Genomic DNA, 17,121 nt, shown 5'->3' on the forward strand with positions numbered 1-17,121 from the left:
CCAATGTAAACGAGACAACTACCAATGTAAACGAGACAACTACCCCAGTAACTGCTACTCCTGATATATCCAAGGTGGTGAATGCTATTAAAGGTCGGTTTTCAATTTTTAAGTACTTAAATTATTAATAGTATGTTGCTTGCAGCTGTAATAAAACTAGTAACATACTCAAAATTAGCTAGCTGTAAGATTGATTAATTTCATATTTATGAACTTTATGAATACATACAAATGTTATACTAATTTATTCAAAGTGTGTTTGAACCCTGTAATAAACTTAAGTTGAAATATTTATCTTTATATGTAAGTTTAAAAGATCCTTAATAAAATTTATTTTGCTAAAGACGTTTATAACATGGTAAGACAAAAGTGTTTATGCATACAAGCTTTTATCATAAGAAATATTTTTTCACAGAAAGCGGATTCACTAACATCGTTCCAAGTGCAATCATCAATACATTGTTAATATGCCTAGTAGCTGCCTACAACATGTAAAAAAATATTATCACTTATATAGCTGCCTAAATTATATTTTTCAATTGTTAACACGTTACTGCTTTGATTTTCTATGCATTATTTGCGTTTATTTATTAATAAACTTACTTATTTTAAAAATGTTGTTTATGTATATTTGAAGTTAAAAAGATTATTATTTAGATTACTTTTAAATATCATAAATAATAAACTAGCTTTTAAGAAGCAACCTTGCTACTTTTAATAGACTTCTACAACTAATAGTTATAAAAGCAATTCTTAAGCTTAATGTAATTTTATATAGAAATGTTTTTTAATAAATTTTTTTTTTCCTTTGTTTATTCAAATACATGTTATAAAACAAACTTGGTGACAATAAACGCTTAAAGTATGTTCGTTAATTAGCATTTTTATCAAACTTATTAAACAGAAATTTCCAAATACATTTTATAAAGTAAAAGCGTTTAAGGTGGATAAAAGTAAACCAATACTAGTAATATGATAAAAATGAAAACTATATGTTCCTCTAAGTGTCAAATGTAACCAATCTATAACTACTTAAACCCAAGTATATTGTTTAAGTCAGAGTTTCACAATTGCCCACTCTGCAGAAACTTAAGAAATGGTCCCTCCCCTTATTAGTTATCGACTCTAAATACTTGATTACTTACTTTTTCGCTACTTAACTAATTATAGTCCCCTGATGGCTAAATTCGCCCACTTTTGAAACTGGTTTAACTCGATAAGCTAAAGGGTGAAATTAATCCAGGATTCGGCGACATGCGGCCCGCGAGCATGTTTTTATTTTAAATGAGATGCGGCCTATTAATGGCAAAACCTGCGGCCCACGAAAGAACATTTTGAAACTCACACTAAGCATTTGGAATTCAAAATGAGAGCAAAAAAGGGCTCAGATACATGCTCAGGGAAACTTGAAATTAAATAAGGTATTTCGGGTCTGCTATGATGACTAAAAACTACAATTAAGGCCTGCAAATATTTTGAATTTTGGTTTGTGACCACCAAAATGTTAATTTAGTATGAAAGGTCTGGTGAAAATTCATTCTCCACTTTTAATTTTGTGGCATTTTGTGAAAAAACTTGTTTTTCTTGATTTGTCATATTTTTCTTTTTAGCACAGTAAAATAGTTTTGGATTTTATTATCCATCTTAACTAACTCATATAGATATTTGAGAAAGAACTTCAATAAAACTGTTCAACACAACAATAATTAAAAAACAACAATCTTTCTTAATGTTAGTCCATTGATTATAATAAGAGCTTTCACATCTTTTAACCTCAATTAAAGTTGCTTATCTTGGAGAAAAAAAAATTGTAATAAAACTTTAATCTTTTGAGAAGAATAGTAAGATGGTTAAAAGCGTAGATTGGTTAATAAATAAAAAGCAAAATAAAGCACTAGGGCTGAATTTAACTTTAATGTTGAACTAATTTATTTGAATTAAACAAATTAAATAAGCTTTAACTCTTTAAAGTACCCTACAAATTTTGTGCACCCCATAATAAATTTCATGTACACTAGTGTGCAACAGTGACGACTACTGACTTAAAGACTGAAAAACTTTTTCAAATTTTGTTTTTATTATAACACTTTTACATTTAAAAATACATTTTTTCTCAAAATTTAATAAAAGTATTTACTTTGATTAGCTTAGCTCTGTGATATTGTTATTAAACCCTAAAAAGTTTAGAAACTTTTGCTTTTTTTATCACTTGTTTTGCAAATTTTATGACGTTTTTATTTTACTATTTGAAACGACTTTTAGCTTAGTATCACAGTAAATGTTTCATAAAATTTTCTTTTCTAAAAAAAATTAATATGAAAGTTTATGGAACAATTTACATTAATACAACACAAGTCTAAACTTTTTATTAGATAAAACTGAGAACAATTAAACGCAAAAAATATAGCTATTCCAGCAGTTCCAAATCAAAGGTAGTATTTGGGGGCGATTTAGCTTACTTTCAAAAGTTATTCAACTAAAACGAGAACTTTATGATTTTTCAAAAATAACGGGTCAATGTGCCAATTGAACACTGTACATTAAATCTCCTCTTTAACACTTTAACACACCTCTTTAGCACTCCTCTTTAAGCTCAAAGAGTGCAAAACTTCGCTGTTAAAAAAATTGATAGCAAAAAGTTTTTTAATTAGTCTAAATATTAAAAAAAAAATTTTTTTTAACCTGTTTATTAGTTAAGATCAGTATTTTTGTAAGGACTTGAATGTCAGTTTATTAATAAAAAGTTGAATGCCAAATTAATAAAAAGCAAATAACACTACTGAAACTTAATTCAAACCATGTGTTATAAATTTATTGAACTCAAAGCACTGAGAAAGCTTATCTAAAAAACTGGTGTACAAAATACCTTTGGTTGTAACAAAAATACACATAAGAATTAGTACAATTAAACTAAAAAGTTATTTACAAATGCTCTATGGATATTAACCTTACTTTATTCAAAAGCTTAAATTTATCAAAAATTGACATAAATTAGTTGTAGTATAACATAATTGCATAAAAATCAAAATTTTACATTTTGTTCTCTAATATTGCTCTGTAAGTTTTAATCAAAACCCACTGGTTTTAAAAAATAGACTAAAGTTTGTACTTTAACATCACACACTGAAGTTTAAAATCAAATTTAAAAAATGTTTGGTATATGTAAATGAATGTTATTGTATTGTGGGGTATTTCTCAATGGCCAAAACGTCTTTTTGTACACCAAGTTTTTAGACAAAAATTTTAAGATTATTTTCTTTGTTTTTTTTGTGTTTAATTAACTTGTTATTAAACTTTCTTTGTTTTGCGGCATAATACGAAACCATGTTTAACTGAAATTTGCGCTTTAAAATATTTATTTTTAACTCTTCTGAAATAATCAGTCTCACAGAATACTTTTACTTTAAATTTCTTCCCTAAAAAAGTTTTTTTTAATTAAGTCTAACAAATATGTTCAAATTTTTAACAGATTCGAAATTTTACCTTTTGAAAACTTGGTTATCTTACTATTTAGAGGATCTAGGGTTGCCAAAAACCTGGAAAGCCCTTGAATTTGAATATTTAGGCTAAAAAAACAAAACCTGGAATTTGAGAAATCTGACAAAAACCTTGAATTTCAAACGAAAGTCACTAAAAAACCTGGATACTTAAACAGATTTTACATATTAAGTAGTAAAGTGTTAGTTTTACACAACCGTATAAATAACTTTTTTTTGTGTAATCTTTTTAATTAGAGATTACCAAATATTTAAGCTTTAGTAAACTTACCAATACCGAAACTTAAGTTATTTAATGAAACTAAAATTGTAGTTACTGAGATTCTTAATGTTAGTTTATAGCAGGGTTTCCCAAAACTTTTTTTGAAATGGCCCTGCTTGAAGAAATTAAAAAAGTTATGGCCCACTCTGATAAGATTTCTCAAAAAACTACCATTAAAACTGTCTAAGACCTTGTTATTTTGCTCCTCACCATCAACTCCATAATATCTAGTGTAAGTTTTGAATTATGACCTCATGGCCCCCCTTCGGCCACTTTGCTGCTCATGGCCCCAAGGGAACCACTTGGCCCAGTTTTGGAAACCCTGGTTGGCCTGAAAAATGTTTCAAAAGTGAAAACATGTGGTTACTTTATTTAGATATCACCAAATGTTTAAGCTTTAGCAAATTTACCAATAAAAATTCTTAAACTATTTAATGAAACTAAAATTGTAGTTACTGCGATTCTTAATGTTAGGTTATAGTGTTTCAGGTTACTTTTTAGTTAAAAGGTTTTCTGGCTAGTTTTTGTTGCCTGGGTTTGCGCTTATTCTAGTTTTTGTTCATCATTCAAGTATAAGGTTTAAACATTGTGAAGGGTACCAAACAAAAAAAGTTATAGAATAATCTATTTTAAATATACGAAATTTATAACTTTTAAGAAATCTAGCAAAAAAAAAAAAAGAAGTATTTCTTACGAAGTTTTTTTATTTTTCAATTATTAAGAACTTATGATGTTTTTTCATGAATTTAAATATTGTGGATTTTTTCTAAATGTTTAACTTAAATAAAAATGTGCAGATTAAATATTTTGTTTACTACTAAGTTTTGGAAGCAAAAAAATCGACCTTTTTAAGTATATTAAAATAGTTAACTGATTATTTTTATTAGTAATTATTATACTTAAAAAGGTCGTTTTTTTTTTGCCACCGAAACCTGGTAGTAAATAAAATATTTAATTTGCACATTCTTATTTCAATAGGCTCGTACATTTTAGTAAATAGAGCTATCTTTTTTACTAAGACAGATAACTTTAAAAATTTTTAACTTATAAAAAATTACAAATTCTAAAAAAAGTTTCTTGCAGTTATTTTCTTATTTTAAAAGGAAAAAACAGTGTTTAATAAAAACTAAATTCGTCAACGTAACTAATTTAACCTAGTAAGTTTAATTTAATTTATCAAAGTACTATTTTCAATAATATATTGAACTATAGTTTTTAATATTTACCTTAGTTTTTTAATATTTGAGATCAAAAACTCTATAGTCATCTCGTTAAGGCTCGCTTGAATTTAAACCGAAAGGTTTTTTTCTTACACCTCGTCCTTGGGCCAACTATTTTGAGGGTTTTGTTTTTTTAGTTTAATCAAAAATATAATTCGATGACCCCTACACTCTTACAATTCCTAGACTTAGTATATAAGCAAACAGTTTAGCTCTAAATTTTTATTTTCTGTCTATAATCGCTGACCCCAAATTTGTCACCCTATTCCAACACATAAGTAGTTCTTTAACAACATTTAACTTCTTTAGATTTAAAACGCTCTAATTTAAAGCATGAGTTTTTCACATATTACAACGTAAAATTCTATAGCAAAAGCTAACTAAAATTTTTAACTAAGTCTATGAAATAAAATCAACAACAAAAAAAGTACGCGAATATTTTCTTATTAGAAGGGTGTAATTAACTTTTTCATCGTTTTATTTTTCTTCAAAGCTTACAGATTAATTTGCACTAAATGTAAAAACAAAAACGTTTTAAAAACATCAACAAAAAAGCTTATCTAATTTTGTTATATAGAGTTAAATATTGCACCATTGTATGTTCAAGTTACAACGAATCATCATATCATTAAAATAAAAGTTTAGAATAGAATATTTAAATTAATGTTATTTATATTATTAATGAAAATCGTTATTAATTTTTCAAAAAAAAAATTCTCAATGCTAACATTACAAGCTAATTTCTGATGGGTAAGCATTTTGCTTAAATATTCAATATAACAAAAATAACTAATCTAATATTTCATCTATAAATGCTGATATTTGACGTGTATCCCCTAACTTGTACAAGTTGAGTAATTTTCGAACAAGTTTAATTTCAAAATTTTAGATTAGCTTCACATAAATTGAAAATAAAAAACATTTAAAAATACTAACTAATAGATAAAAATTAAATACATTACTTTTTTTGAATTATTAAAAGGCAAACTTTTAAAAATTATATATTTAAAATAGTTAATCTTTACCAAACTAAAGTCGTGTCAATTAATTAGTACGTATTTCGTAACAATATATTCATAGCAAAGTAGTAAACAAAAATTAACTTAATAAACAAAATCATAATTTGTAACGTAGTTACGTAGAAGATTTATGATAGGAAAAAATCAAAATAAAATTAATTAAGAAAAAAATATTCTAAATTCCATCAAAACATAAACTTTATAAAAACTTGTTTAACGTAAGTCTAAAAGTCTCTTTAAACAAATTAAAAATTAGCTGTACCTAGGAAGTTTATACTGTATACTAAAAACTTTTTCTAAAACGTTTAAAACGGATGTTTTTTAATATAAAAAGCTAAAACAAAGTCATAACAAAACTAATAAGAATAGCTAGGAAGTAACGAATTTAATTGGCTTCATTATTAAAATTAACTAATATTCAACGATGACTTGTCTTAAAAGTTTCTGCATAGAAGATTAGTCATAAGAAGTAACGCTTACACACTGTACTATAAAAACAAGTCAAATTTGGCAGATACAAACGTAATCTACAAAGCAGTTTTATTTTTAAGGCACCATTTGTGTACCAACTAGTTATAAAAAATATGTTTATAAAATATTCGCTTCTTTAAGATACAAATGTAGAGTATAAAAAGCATAAATACAGTAAGAATGTTTGAAATATTGCAAAACAAGTTAAAAGTTTTTAAATTTATGGTTGTACTACTATAGTTGGAATTGAGTTTTCTTCTAAAGAGTTTCTTTTTTCTCTTAAAAGCTCCATCTATAATAGTAAATGTTATTAGTTTTTAATCAAATATTTCATTTTTAAAGTTTTTCTTATAGCGAAGTGTGATTATAAATTCAATCTGGATATCAATTTATTTAAGGAAACAAAATGTTATAAATAATTTTTAAATTTTAGTTATGATTTTACACTACTTTTCTTTAAACCCTTAAAACATGCTGAAATATATTTTAATAATATACTAGTACATAGTTTGAAAAAAATAGTATTAAATTTAAAAAACAAAAATTTTACATTCCTTTGTATATTTTCGTTTTTCATCAACTGATCAGTTATATCAACTGTTGTTAGATAAAAAATAAACTTTGTAAAACATGTTTTTAGTCTTATATAAACTGAAGTATAAAAGACAAAACTTAATTTTGTTAAATTAAGTTTTCAGAAATATTTTAAAAAATAAAATATTTCTGTTATAACATACAGTTTAAACTCATACATTAAATAAATCAACTAAATATTTTCTAAATATTCAGTAAGTTCAACTTGACTTACTACTTAAATCCAGTGAAGTATCTTGAAAAGTATTTTTTTTAAATTAAAACTTTTATAAACGTTTAGAAATGAAAATCATCTTAATAAAAATCATGCAGGGTTGCCAAAGGTTTTCTGATTTTCTTACAGATTTTAAAAAAAACAAGTTTTATGTTCCATTTAAGTATAGAATTAAATATAAGGTAAAAAGTATTTTGTAACTATAAAAACATTTAAAAATAAATGTAAAGCTAACTCAAACGTGTTTAAAAAAAAATAATAATGATTTTTTTTATATGATAATTTTTTGTACCTAATAAATATTCATTACCATGATTATTCTTCAAAAATTCAAGTTTTTTGTTCGAAATTATAAATTTTTTTAAATTTCTTAAATTTCAGGTTTTTGCAACCCTGATCATGACAATAATTGTATTTCATCATGGAAGTAAAAAATAATATCTAATTGTAATCTTATCAAACAGCTTAACTCATTTAGTCTATTCAACTTATTCTACGTAACTAAATTTTATAATATTAAGCGCAAACTGATTTTTTAATCGTCAAGTCGGTTGAAATTCAAAAACATTAAAAAATAATTTCTTAAATATATCTATATCTTTAAATTTCAATTACGGTCTTAAAAGAATAAATAACTTTTTTTTTACAACTTTATGTTATTTAGTAAATTTATCTAAGCTATGAGTTGCTTTTTCAGATTTTAAATTATTAACCAAACTTTTAAGATATTGCAGCTTAAAGTAGAAGAGTAAAATAGGTTCTTTCCTTGGTGAGCAAAATACTAAAACGGTTAATAAATAGAAATGAGTAAAATACTTATAAACTCTCTCGTAAGTAATCGTTAAATTTATGAAAATTTTATGTTTTGACATAAGATTTTTTTTTAGTTTTCTAGTCATAAAAAAAAATAATAATAATAAGTTATCATATTTTTCTATATATTGCAAGAAACATTTCATTAGAATTTAGGTACTTATCTGTAAAAAACGTACAAGAAATTTTAGTGACTTCTATTTATTAATCGCTCTCACAAAGAATCTAATGTTCTCTCCAACTTAACTGGCTATTTCTAAAAAATTGTTTGAATATTAAACTTCTGTTAAAAGCAACTTTTAGTTTAGTTAAAACTCTATTGAACAAGATCAAGTTCAGGTTTTTTGTAGATTTCTTCCAGGTTTAAATGTAAAAAGTTTTGTTGATACAAAAAAAAATCTTCATGGTATATTTTTTGTATCAAATCAAAACTTTGTTACTTGACATGTAAAAATTATTCTAAATTCCAAATTTTTTAGCGATTATTGTTCCAAACATTTTCCAAAATTTCTCAGATTCCAGGTTTTTCTAGTTTTTTTTGTCTAAATTGTCAATTTCCAGGTTTTTTGGCAACCCTATCAAATTGCGAAAAAAGTTACTAGCCTCCCTATGGATTTAAAACTCATCATATATTATAACAAAAAACTGATAATAAAAATATCAACCTGATCTCGACCGGTTTCGTCCGAGGCGCCTTCCACCAGCGCCTTGTCCAACTGACGCTTGGCCTTTCTCACGACGAACTTGGTGAGGAGGAGGCCGGCGACCACCTGCGCCGCCACCAGCAAGTACCCCCCTGCCGCGCTCCCCTCCTCATTCGAGGTGATCTGCCGGATGGACCTGAAGTTGGAGGAGATGTAGCAGTTGATGAGTTGCGTGGGGAGGAGGCCGATGGCGGACGCCATCATGAAGTGGCGCACCGGAATGTTCGACATCTTAATGTTTGCGGAGGTTACTTTTATAAGAAGTTTGTTTCTTACAGTTTACAGGGTTGCCAATCGTTTTTTCAAAATTTTCCCAGGATTTACAAGTACACACTTATGGGTCTATTTTAGTTCAAAGTTAAGTTTAGTTAGTTAAGGTAAGAAACTGTGTTTAATAGTATAAAAACATTGAAAAGATACTGCAAAGCAATTTTAAATATCTTATATAAAAAAAATTTAATGATGAAAAATTTTTTTACTTCTATGATAGATTTTTTGAGTCAAATCGAAATCTTATTACTGAACATTTGAAAAATATTAATATTCCAGGTTTTTTTTTTGCCTAAATTTTCAAACTCCTGGTTTTTTCAGGATTCCAGGCAAAGTGGCAACCCTGAGTTTAAAAACAAAAATTATTTATTCATATACTTGATTTTTAAAATTTCAAAATTAACACAACTCACCGCGATCAAGCCGTTTTGCAGGCCGAACGGGATGGGAGTGAGCCTCAGCAAGGAGATGATCTTGATCCCCGAAGGACCGTCGAGGACTTTCAGGAGGGCCTGCAGCTTCGCCTCGTCGTCATACCTCCTCCTGATCAGGTTGAGCAGGCAGGTGGAGAAGAACCGCTTGCAGATGACGTGGTTGAGCGAGGTGGCCGCCGCCACCGTCGTCATGGTCACCACGGCGCCCATGGCGAACCCGTGGAAGTAGCCGGCGGCCAGGTTGAACACGATGTAGCCCCACGTGAAGGGCAGGGAGACGAAGAAGAAGCAGAGGGAGAAGACGAAGAGGGAGTGGGGCAGGTCCTGATCCTGCATCTTGAAGAGGAGGTTCGTCACGACGCCCATCACCGCGTCGCTCCGGAAGACCAGGTAGCAGGAGAGGAAGAGGAGGAAGACTAGAAAGTAGATCAGCACACTTCTCATCAAGGGAGTCAAGGTGAAGCTTATAAAGGTGGTCAGGAACAAGTAGGTGTTGTGTTGGCAGGAGCTCAGCGAGCTGCATTTGCAACATTTCGGCGGGTGGTCTTCTATGAGGATTTCCTCCAACTCCACTACGTGCATTGAATCTTTGTTCATCTTTTTTATATTAATTGGATTTAAAATATTCACTTAAGTACGAATACTTAACTTGAAATATTTGTTGTAGCAGAACTGACAAATACTTTTCGGGATATTTTTAGTGATGTAATGTAATAGATCAAAATTCACCTTGTTTAACGTTAGAGAATGGTCACATTGATTATATTATTAACTGTAAACAAATTTCTACTTTAGAACCTATACTAAAATTATAATTATTAAACTAAACCTGTGATAATCATACTATAATTAATAAACTTAATTTTAACTGTATAGACAATAACAGGGTTGCCACTCTTTGAGTCAAAAAAACTTCCCTGAGTGACCTGAAACTTCCCTGAGTAACCTTAAACTTCCCTGAGTTTCCCTGAGTTTTTTTCAAACCCTTAAAATTAGTTTTAATTATTAAAAAATTACCATTTTAATTCTAAGAATATTGAAGAACTTACCGCAAGGCTTAAAATTTATAAATAAGCACTTGAAAATGAATTAAATAAACTTTTATGAACCAAATATTGAAACTGGATTAACTATATCTCATTCTAGATCTAGAAAAAAAATTCCCTGAAATTTTTAGAAAAAACCAAAATTGCCCTGAGTTTCCCTGAATTAAAAAAAGAGAATCAAAATTCCCTGAGTTTCCCTGAGATTTTCTACAATTTTAAAATTCCCTGAGTTTCCCTGAGTCTCCCTGAGTTTCCCTGAGATTTTATACAACTTTAAAATTCCCTGAGTTTCCCTGAATTCCCTGAGTTCCCTGAGTGTGTGGCAACCCTGCAATAAACAAACTTTAATAAGCGAAAACATAAATCTATATTAGCTAAAATTTAAACATCCCTAAGTTTAAATGCTCAATAGATAAAAAATAAAATATATGTAGTCGAAATAAATTTTAACTTTTATTTAAACGACTTGCATAAAATTTTTAATCTTTTATCCAAACAATAAAAAACTAGTTAGCTTCGAACCCTAACAAGTATATTAATTGAGTAAGTAGAGTTAAAAGCCTCAGGATAGTTAACTTATTTATGTAAAAAAACATTTGTTAAATAAAAATAGAAGTATCAAATGTTTAAATATTCGTTCTATTTATTATTCAAGCAACAATTTAATCACAATCAAATCCAGAAATAAAAGCAACAATAATTTCAACTTGTAAAATATTTATCAAAGTAAATAGGGTTTAAGTTATAGAAGTCATCCTATTTGTAAACCTTTAAAAAATTTAAAAACTAGTGAAATTTAAAGCTTTTGCAAAACTTTTAAATTTAAAAAATGATTTGGAAAAAATAAAAGCCTAAAGTTTATGTTAAATGCGAATTTACTAAGTTTTAAGGACCTAAAAACATTATACTAAAAATCAATCTATTCTTCATCTTCATCAGAAGACAAATTCTCCAAAGTTTCAGTGATTTTCTCCTCCAACTCGCTGCCCGTGTAAGTCCGCTTCTTCGACAGAAACTCGTAATTTTCAGTGGCTTTTCTCTTCTGCGCCTCGGCAGCCAAACTGTCGCTTTTGGCCCACTCCAAAACCAACCTCCTTCCGGCCATTCTCGTGGACACTTTGAGCGCTTCGAAGGCCTGGCTGGCGTTCGTTTTGGACATGAAGTCCACGAAACCAAAACCTTTGTGCTGGCCGCCTCTGCCCAACGTTGCGTTGTTTTTTATCGGCAGCTTCACGGATTTGAGCTCGCCATACTGCGAGAACAGATTTTGAATTTCCTGCTGGGTCACCGAGAAGGCGATGTTCCTCACCAGGATCTTCGTGCTGTTCTCCTGTTCCTGGTTCTCCGCCGCCTTCCTCACGAAAGCCGTCTTGTCTTGGGTGAGCTTTTTGTCCGACTTCTCCAGCTCGAGCTTGTGGTTGTCCAGCTCGGAGTACTGCAGCCGTTTTATGCTTTCAACACCGTGCTTGCTGTGCTTGTACTCGACAAACCCGTATCCCATCGACACCTGCTGCGATCCTCTGATCTTCAGACTGATGTGGCACTTTTCCACCGGCCCGATCTGCTCAAAGTGCTTCTGAAGGTCCTCTTTGGTCGTGTCAAAGTTCAAGTTTTTCACGTAAATGGTCATTCTGTCCGCGCTTGCAACGTCTTCTTCGTTTTCCTCTACTTCTTTGTCTTCGTCAACTTCAGCTTCGTCAGTTTCGTTTGCTTCTTTGTCGGCCTCAGCACTTTCAACTGGAGCCCACTCAATTATAAGAGGTTTGTTTTGAAATGGTCTGTAGGCTATTTTCATAAAAGCTTTTTTTGCTTCAAAGGAGGTTGAGAGTTTTATCAGGGCTGTTGTGTTTGAAGGAGAAAGTAAAAGCTTCTTTATGTTTTTACTAGACTTCCAATTGTCTAAAAAGTGTCTTATTTCGCTGCTTGTTGTAGTTGCGTTTAAATTTTTCAAAATTATCATTTTGCTCTTTTCATTACGCTCAGCTGTGGGATTTTCATAGATGGTCTTTTTTAAACCGTGACTTTCTAACCACTTTGTTGTTTCTTGGGTCAAATTAGTGCTAGCCATGGCCATTTTGACATTGGCACTGAAACCCTTCTTGCTGTCATTCATCAGTTCTAACTTGTCAACTCCGTGTCTTTCTTGCATGACGTTTGCCACTTGGTTTTCATCAATATAAAAAGTCGACCAGTTGTACGCGCTGTGCATGTTGCTTCTTTGCTTGGCGTACTTTTGATTCTGATAGGAAGACTCGTTGTTGAACTTCTTAACCTTGTTCGCCTTTTCCTCGTCTTTCGGCAAAGACGGCAGGATGTGGATCATTCTTCCTTGAAAAGAAGTGCCGTCCAGCTGTTCCAAGGCCAGCAACGCGTGCTGGGAGCTGGCGTAAGTGATGTACCCGGTCCCGATGTTCTTGTCGGTGACCCTGTCGGTGATCAGCGTGCTCTCCGTGACCAGACCTATTTCTTCGAAATACTCCTTGAGATCGTCCTCGGTGCAGTCGTAAGAAAGATTCCTGACAAACAGCCTCCCGGTTTCGGCGACGTCAACGGCATCCAGGTCTTGCAAGTTTTTTACTTTCTTGTAATGCTGCTTGACGTTGAGCTTCTTCGTGTTGTTGATAATTTTGTGCACCTGGATGTCTATGAACCTGCCCTCCATGTAATCCTTGTTGCTCTTAAGCGCCTTCTGCTGGTCCTGCTCAGTGAGGAACTTCACCAAAACCATTCCGTTTGTTTTACCGTTACTTTTTTTCAGTATGTCAATTGCGGCGGGTTTCAAGGGATAATAAAAGTCTTCAACCATTTTGTTGGTCACTTTAAACGGGCAGCCCTTCATTTTGACCCAGAACCCTTCCGTGCTCGTATCGTTCATGTTTTCGGCCAGGTTCGAGGAGACGGACATCTTTATCTTCCTCTCCACGGTGAAGTCCTTGCAAACTTCCACTTTTATCTTCTGGTTCATGACCACGGAGTCGTTGAGCTCGCTGAGGGCGCGGGAAGCCTCATCGTTGGTTTTGAAGCCGACGAAAGCGATCCTCCGGGACTTTCCCTGGTTGTTCCGCTTCAACCTACAGTCTGTCACGTTTCCGTATTTCGAAAAGACTTTCCTCACTTGCTTTTCATCGAACTTGCTCGGCAGAGACGTCACGTACAATCTTGTATACTTTTTCATGTTTATTTTATTAACCTGTTAGAACAGTTAAGCGTTTTTATTAATTTTGATGTTTATTTAGAACAGCTGCATCTGGATTAATACTTCATAATGAATGTTGATTAACAACTATTAAAACATTTGTGAAGACATAATAAAAAAATGAGAATAATTCATTAATGTGCATATTTTGAGATTTTAGATTCTAACTTTAATATAAAAAAAAGTTATATTTATTTTTTTTAATTCTACTTTCATCTTGAATCTTAAAATAATTATATATATTTATTTCAGAAAGAATATAAAAACTTATATAATCTTAAATTTCAAAGAAGTTATTTTTTGAGCTACTACAATCAATTTGCAAAGATAGTTTAGTGTTTACTAACTTGATAATGACAAATTAAAAAACATTGACAAAAGCTTAAATATGTTTCATTCTAATTTTGAATTAAATTCATTAAAAAAAATGCAAATCAATAATTAAATTCTATTTATAAAGTCTGTTCAACTTTTCTAACAATTTATAATTTCTGGGTATGTTTTGGAAATACTATAAAATCTACAAAGAAAATTATTTAAAAACCTACAAATAAAATATCTGTGATTCGAAAAACTAAATTAATGCTGTACTTATCTGGTTCAAGTAATAAACATCTTTGGAAGTTCAATTTTTAATTTAAAACTGGTAACAACGTTTTTTAGATTTTAAAATTATTAGTAACTAATTACTTTTCAAATTTTTTATAATTTTTTTCAGTGACAAAAATAGTCAATACCAAATATATTTATATCAACCATAACTGGTAATGATTATTTCATTTCAACAACATCCAATAAATTTAAGATATCAAATATAAATTACTCAAAAATTTATAATTAAAATAAATTTTTTACAAGTATAAATACATACAGGGTTTCCAAATTATTTGAGAAAATTCTTCCACGTTTTAAAAAATACACATTTTTGGGTTTATTTAAGTTTAAGGTCAAAAACTGTGTTCAGTAGTACAACAACATTGAAAAGATACTGTAAAGTTACTTTAAATTTGTTTTTTAATAAAAAAATTTGATTATGACAAAAAAATTTAATTTACATGATAGATTTTTGTTTCAAATTGAAATTTTACTACTGAACATGTTAAAATTGTTTAATACTCTAGGTTTTCCAGGTATTTTTTCAAAATTTCTCAAATTCCAGGTTCTTAGCCTAAATTGTAAAATTTAGAGTTTTTTCAGGTTTTTAATTTTTTTGGCAACCCTGGTACATAAATATTTATCACTATTTATAAGAAAATAAAGACAGCAACTCTGTCTTCATAACCAACATATGTATTTTAAAAGAACAAAAAACACTTAACAATAACAGAATAGCAAGAAATCAAAACTAAAAATAAGAACAAGAAAGACAAAACTAAACATAAATTAATTTGTACAGAAGTTGTTTTTAAGATTAGCTACCTAAAAATATTCAAATTTATTTGAAACTTCAAATGTACATTTTTGTGATTATTAAAGAAACTTTTCTCTTAACTTTATTATTTTTCTGATAAACTGCTTAAATCCTAGAAACTATAGTAAACAAATCGAAAGTTAGTTGTTTTTATGTAGAATAAATACATAAATATTTACATAAGATCTAAATAGTATGCATATCTTTAATTTTAGATTAAATAAACTTTATTTATATTTTCACTTAATCAATAAAAAATTTATAAACATACCGTTATAAAACAGGTACATATAGTTATAAATAATTTATATATCTTATTGTACAAGTAAAATTACAAACTCTTAACGTTATTGAAAACAATGTAATTTTAGTACTTATTGAGAAGGAAAACAAAATAGTTTATCGTAAAGGGGCATGGAATTGTTAGTGGCTTTTCAAGAAGCCAACATGGCAACAGGCTCTTTCTCCTGCTCATCAGCAGCGGGCACCTCGGGAAGCTTCGCATCCGGAACTTCAGGCAGTGCCACGCCCGGCAGCTTGTGCATCTCCTTGGCAACAATCTGATCCAGCTCGGCCAGCAGGTCATCATCGTCCTCCTGGCTCATGCCACCTCCCAGTAGCTCATCTAGCTCCTTCTGGTACTCTATGGAGTCCTGCGTGTCCTCCATGATCTTCTCCACGTCCTCCCTGCTCATCAGGGCGTGCAACTGCTTCAGCGCCTGGTTGCCCGCCCTGAGCCCCTCCATCACCTTGTTCTGCGTCTGCGCCTCCTCGATGCGGTCCACCATCTGCTCCAGGTTGTCCAGCTGCCCCGCGGTCCTGTCCAGCAGCACGTCCTGCCTCTTCTTTTTCTTGAGCAGCAGCATGGCCTTGTCCCTCCTGCCCTCTTTCAGGCACTCCTTGGCCAGCCGCCTGAGCTTCTCGTGCTCGGCTTCAATCTTCCTCTGGTACAGCTTCAGCTGGTCCCTCTGCTTTTTCACTTGGAGGACAGCGTGGTCTGCGTCCGTTATCCTCGGGTCGGGCTTGCGCTTGTCAGCCTTGTTTCTGCTGAACAGTCCTCCCATTGCTGATTGTAATCAAAAAATGCTGAAAATTTTCTCATGTTAACACGTTTAATGTACTTGTTATGAATTTTTGATAATGAAAACTAGTAGTAGGTTGAAATGTTATTTTTTTGCTAAGATAGTTTCAGTTATTTTCAAGGAGAAACTCTTTTATCAAAATTTTATTACATCAATAAATGTAAGCAGTTAAACAAAAAGATTGCCAACAGTCTACAGAGCCAGAGTTTGGACTTTTGTTTGCCGTGAGACAAGCTCATGTCAACATAAGGTCTAATCATACCAATTTGATCTTTAGACCAAAGGCTTAAGTTCTGATGATCAAATTGGTATGATCAAATTTCAAGTTTTATCTTAGTACAGTATGTGTTTCATTTAAAAATAATACAGTCTTTGTAAACAGAGAAGTATAACTAATAGTAAATTAAAGAACTGAATTAAATATTAAACTCAAAATAAACTAAGTGTAGTTTTTGCAAAGCAGCTTTTATATAATTTTTAATGTGGATACTCAACTTTTTGGTTATCTTTGTGGACAAAATATAACTTATAAGTTTAACTTGCATTCAGAATAAAATATATAAAGTATTGCAAACATATCAACTTGAAATAAATTTTTAAAACATAAGCTAAATTATAAATAAATCACTAGGAAGGATTTAAATAATAAAAGGTTGTGTTACAACTGAACTAAAAAAATTAAATATTTTGAAAATATTGGGGAAAAATTAAATGTTTTTGATGATACATACTTTTCAACAGCCTATCATAAATAAAAATAAACCTAAAACAGTATTAACAACAAAATTTTATTAAGAACATTTAATGAATTATTAAAAATTTAAAATAATAAAAAATCTAAAGAGTTTTCAAGTTTAATTACATGAAAATATAAAGATTCAAACAAAA

The 17,121-nt window shown here is 30.4% G+C and overlaps 3 protein-coding genes across 3 annotated transcripts; all 3 read right to left on the reverse strand.

Annotated features, from left to right (window-relative positions):
- Positions 1-6,365: 6,365 nt before the first annotated feature.
- On the reverse strand, positions 6,366-10,321 carry LOC145840572 (transmembrane protein 64-like). The gene is made up of 3 exons (XM_082947876.1): positions 9,478-10,321; positions 8,756-9,025; positions 6,366-6,761 (listed from the first exon to the last, which is right to left on the reverse strand). The coding sequence occupies exons 1-3, from the start codon at positions 10,093-10,095 to the stop codon at positions 6,690-6,692; spliced, it is 960 nt and encodes a 319-aa protein (XP_082804002.1). The 5' UTR covers positions 10,096-10,321; the 3' UTR covers positions 6,366-6,689.
- Positions 10,322-11,344: 1,023 nt separating this feature from the next.
- LOC145841070 (putative RNA-binding protein 19) lies at positions 11,345-13,725 on the reverse strand. Its single transcript, XM_082948436.1, has one exon. The coding sequence runs from the start codon at positions 13,717-13,719 to the stop codon at positions 11,464-11,466; it is 2,256 nt and encodes a 751-aa protein (XP_082804562.1). The 5' UTR covers positions 13,720-13,725; the 3' UTR covers positions 11,345-11,463.
- Positions 13,726-14,074: 349 nt separating this feature from the next.
- LOC145841073 (charged multivesicular body protein 6-like) lies at positions 14,075-16,233 on the reverse strand. Its single transcript, XM_082948440.1, has one exon. It carries the CDS (start codon positions 16,213-16,215, stop codon positions 15,586-15,588), a length of 630 nt encoding a protein of 209 aa, XP_082804566.1. The 5' UTR covers positions 16,216-16,233; the 3' UTR covers positions 14,075-15,585.
- Between the last annotated feature and the right edge of the window lie 888 nt (positions 16,234-17,121).

This window comes from Thalia democratica, chromosome 7, assembly GCF_965202585.1.
Source record: "Thalia democratica chromosome 7, ktThaDemo2.hap1.1, whole genome shotgun sequence".
Classification (NCBI taxonomy): domain Eukaryota; kingdom Metazoa; phylum Chordata; class Thaliacea; order Salpida; family Salpidae; genus Thalia; species Thalia democratica.

Bases quoted from the DNA above. Each gene is read 5' to 3' on its own strand.
- LOC145840572 (XM_082947876.1), bottom strand. From the start codon at position 10,095: ATGAACAAAGATTCAATGCACGTAGTGGAGTTGGAGGAAATCCTCATA. The intron at 9,026-9,477 runs GTGAGTTGTGTT...GCAAACATTAAG, and splicing joins TGCAAAACGGCTTGATCGCG to ATGTCGAACATTCCGGTGCG. The intron at 6,762-8,755 runs GTTGATATTTTT...TTACTATTATAG, and splicing joins ACGAAACCGGTCGAGATCAG to ATGGAGCTTTTAAGAGAAAA.
- LOC145841070 (XM_082948436.1), bottom strand. From the start codon at position 13,719: ATGAAAAAGTATACAAGATTGTACGTGACGTCTCTGCCGAGCAAGTTC.
- LOC145841073 (XM_082948440.1), bottom strand. From the start codon at position 16,215: ATGGGAGGACTGTTCAGCAGAAACAAGGCTGACAAGCGCAAGCCCGAC.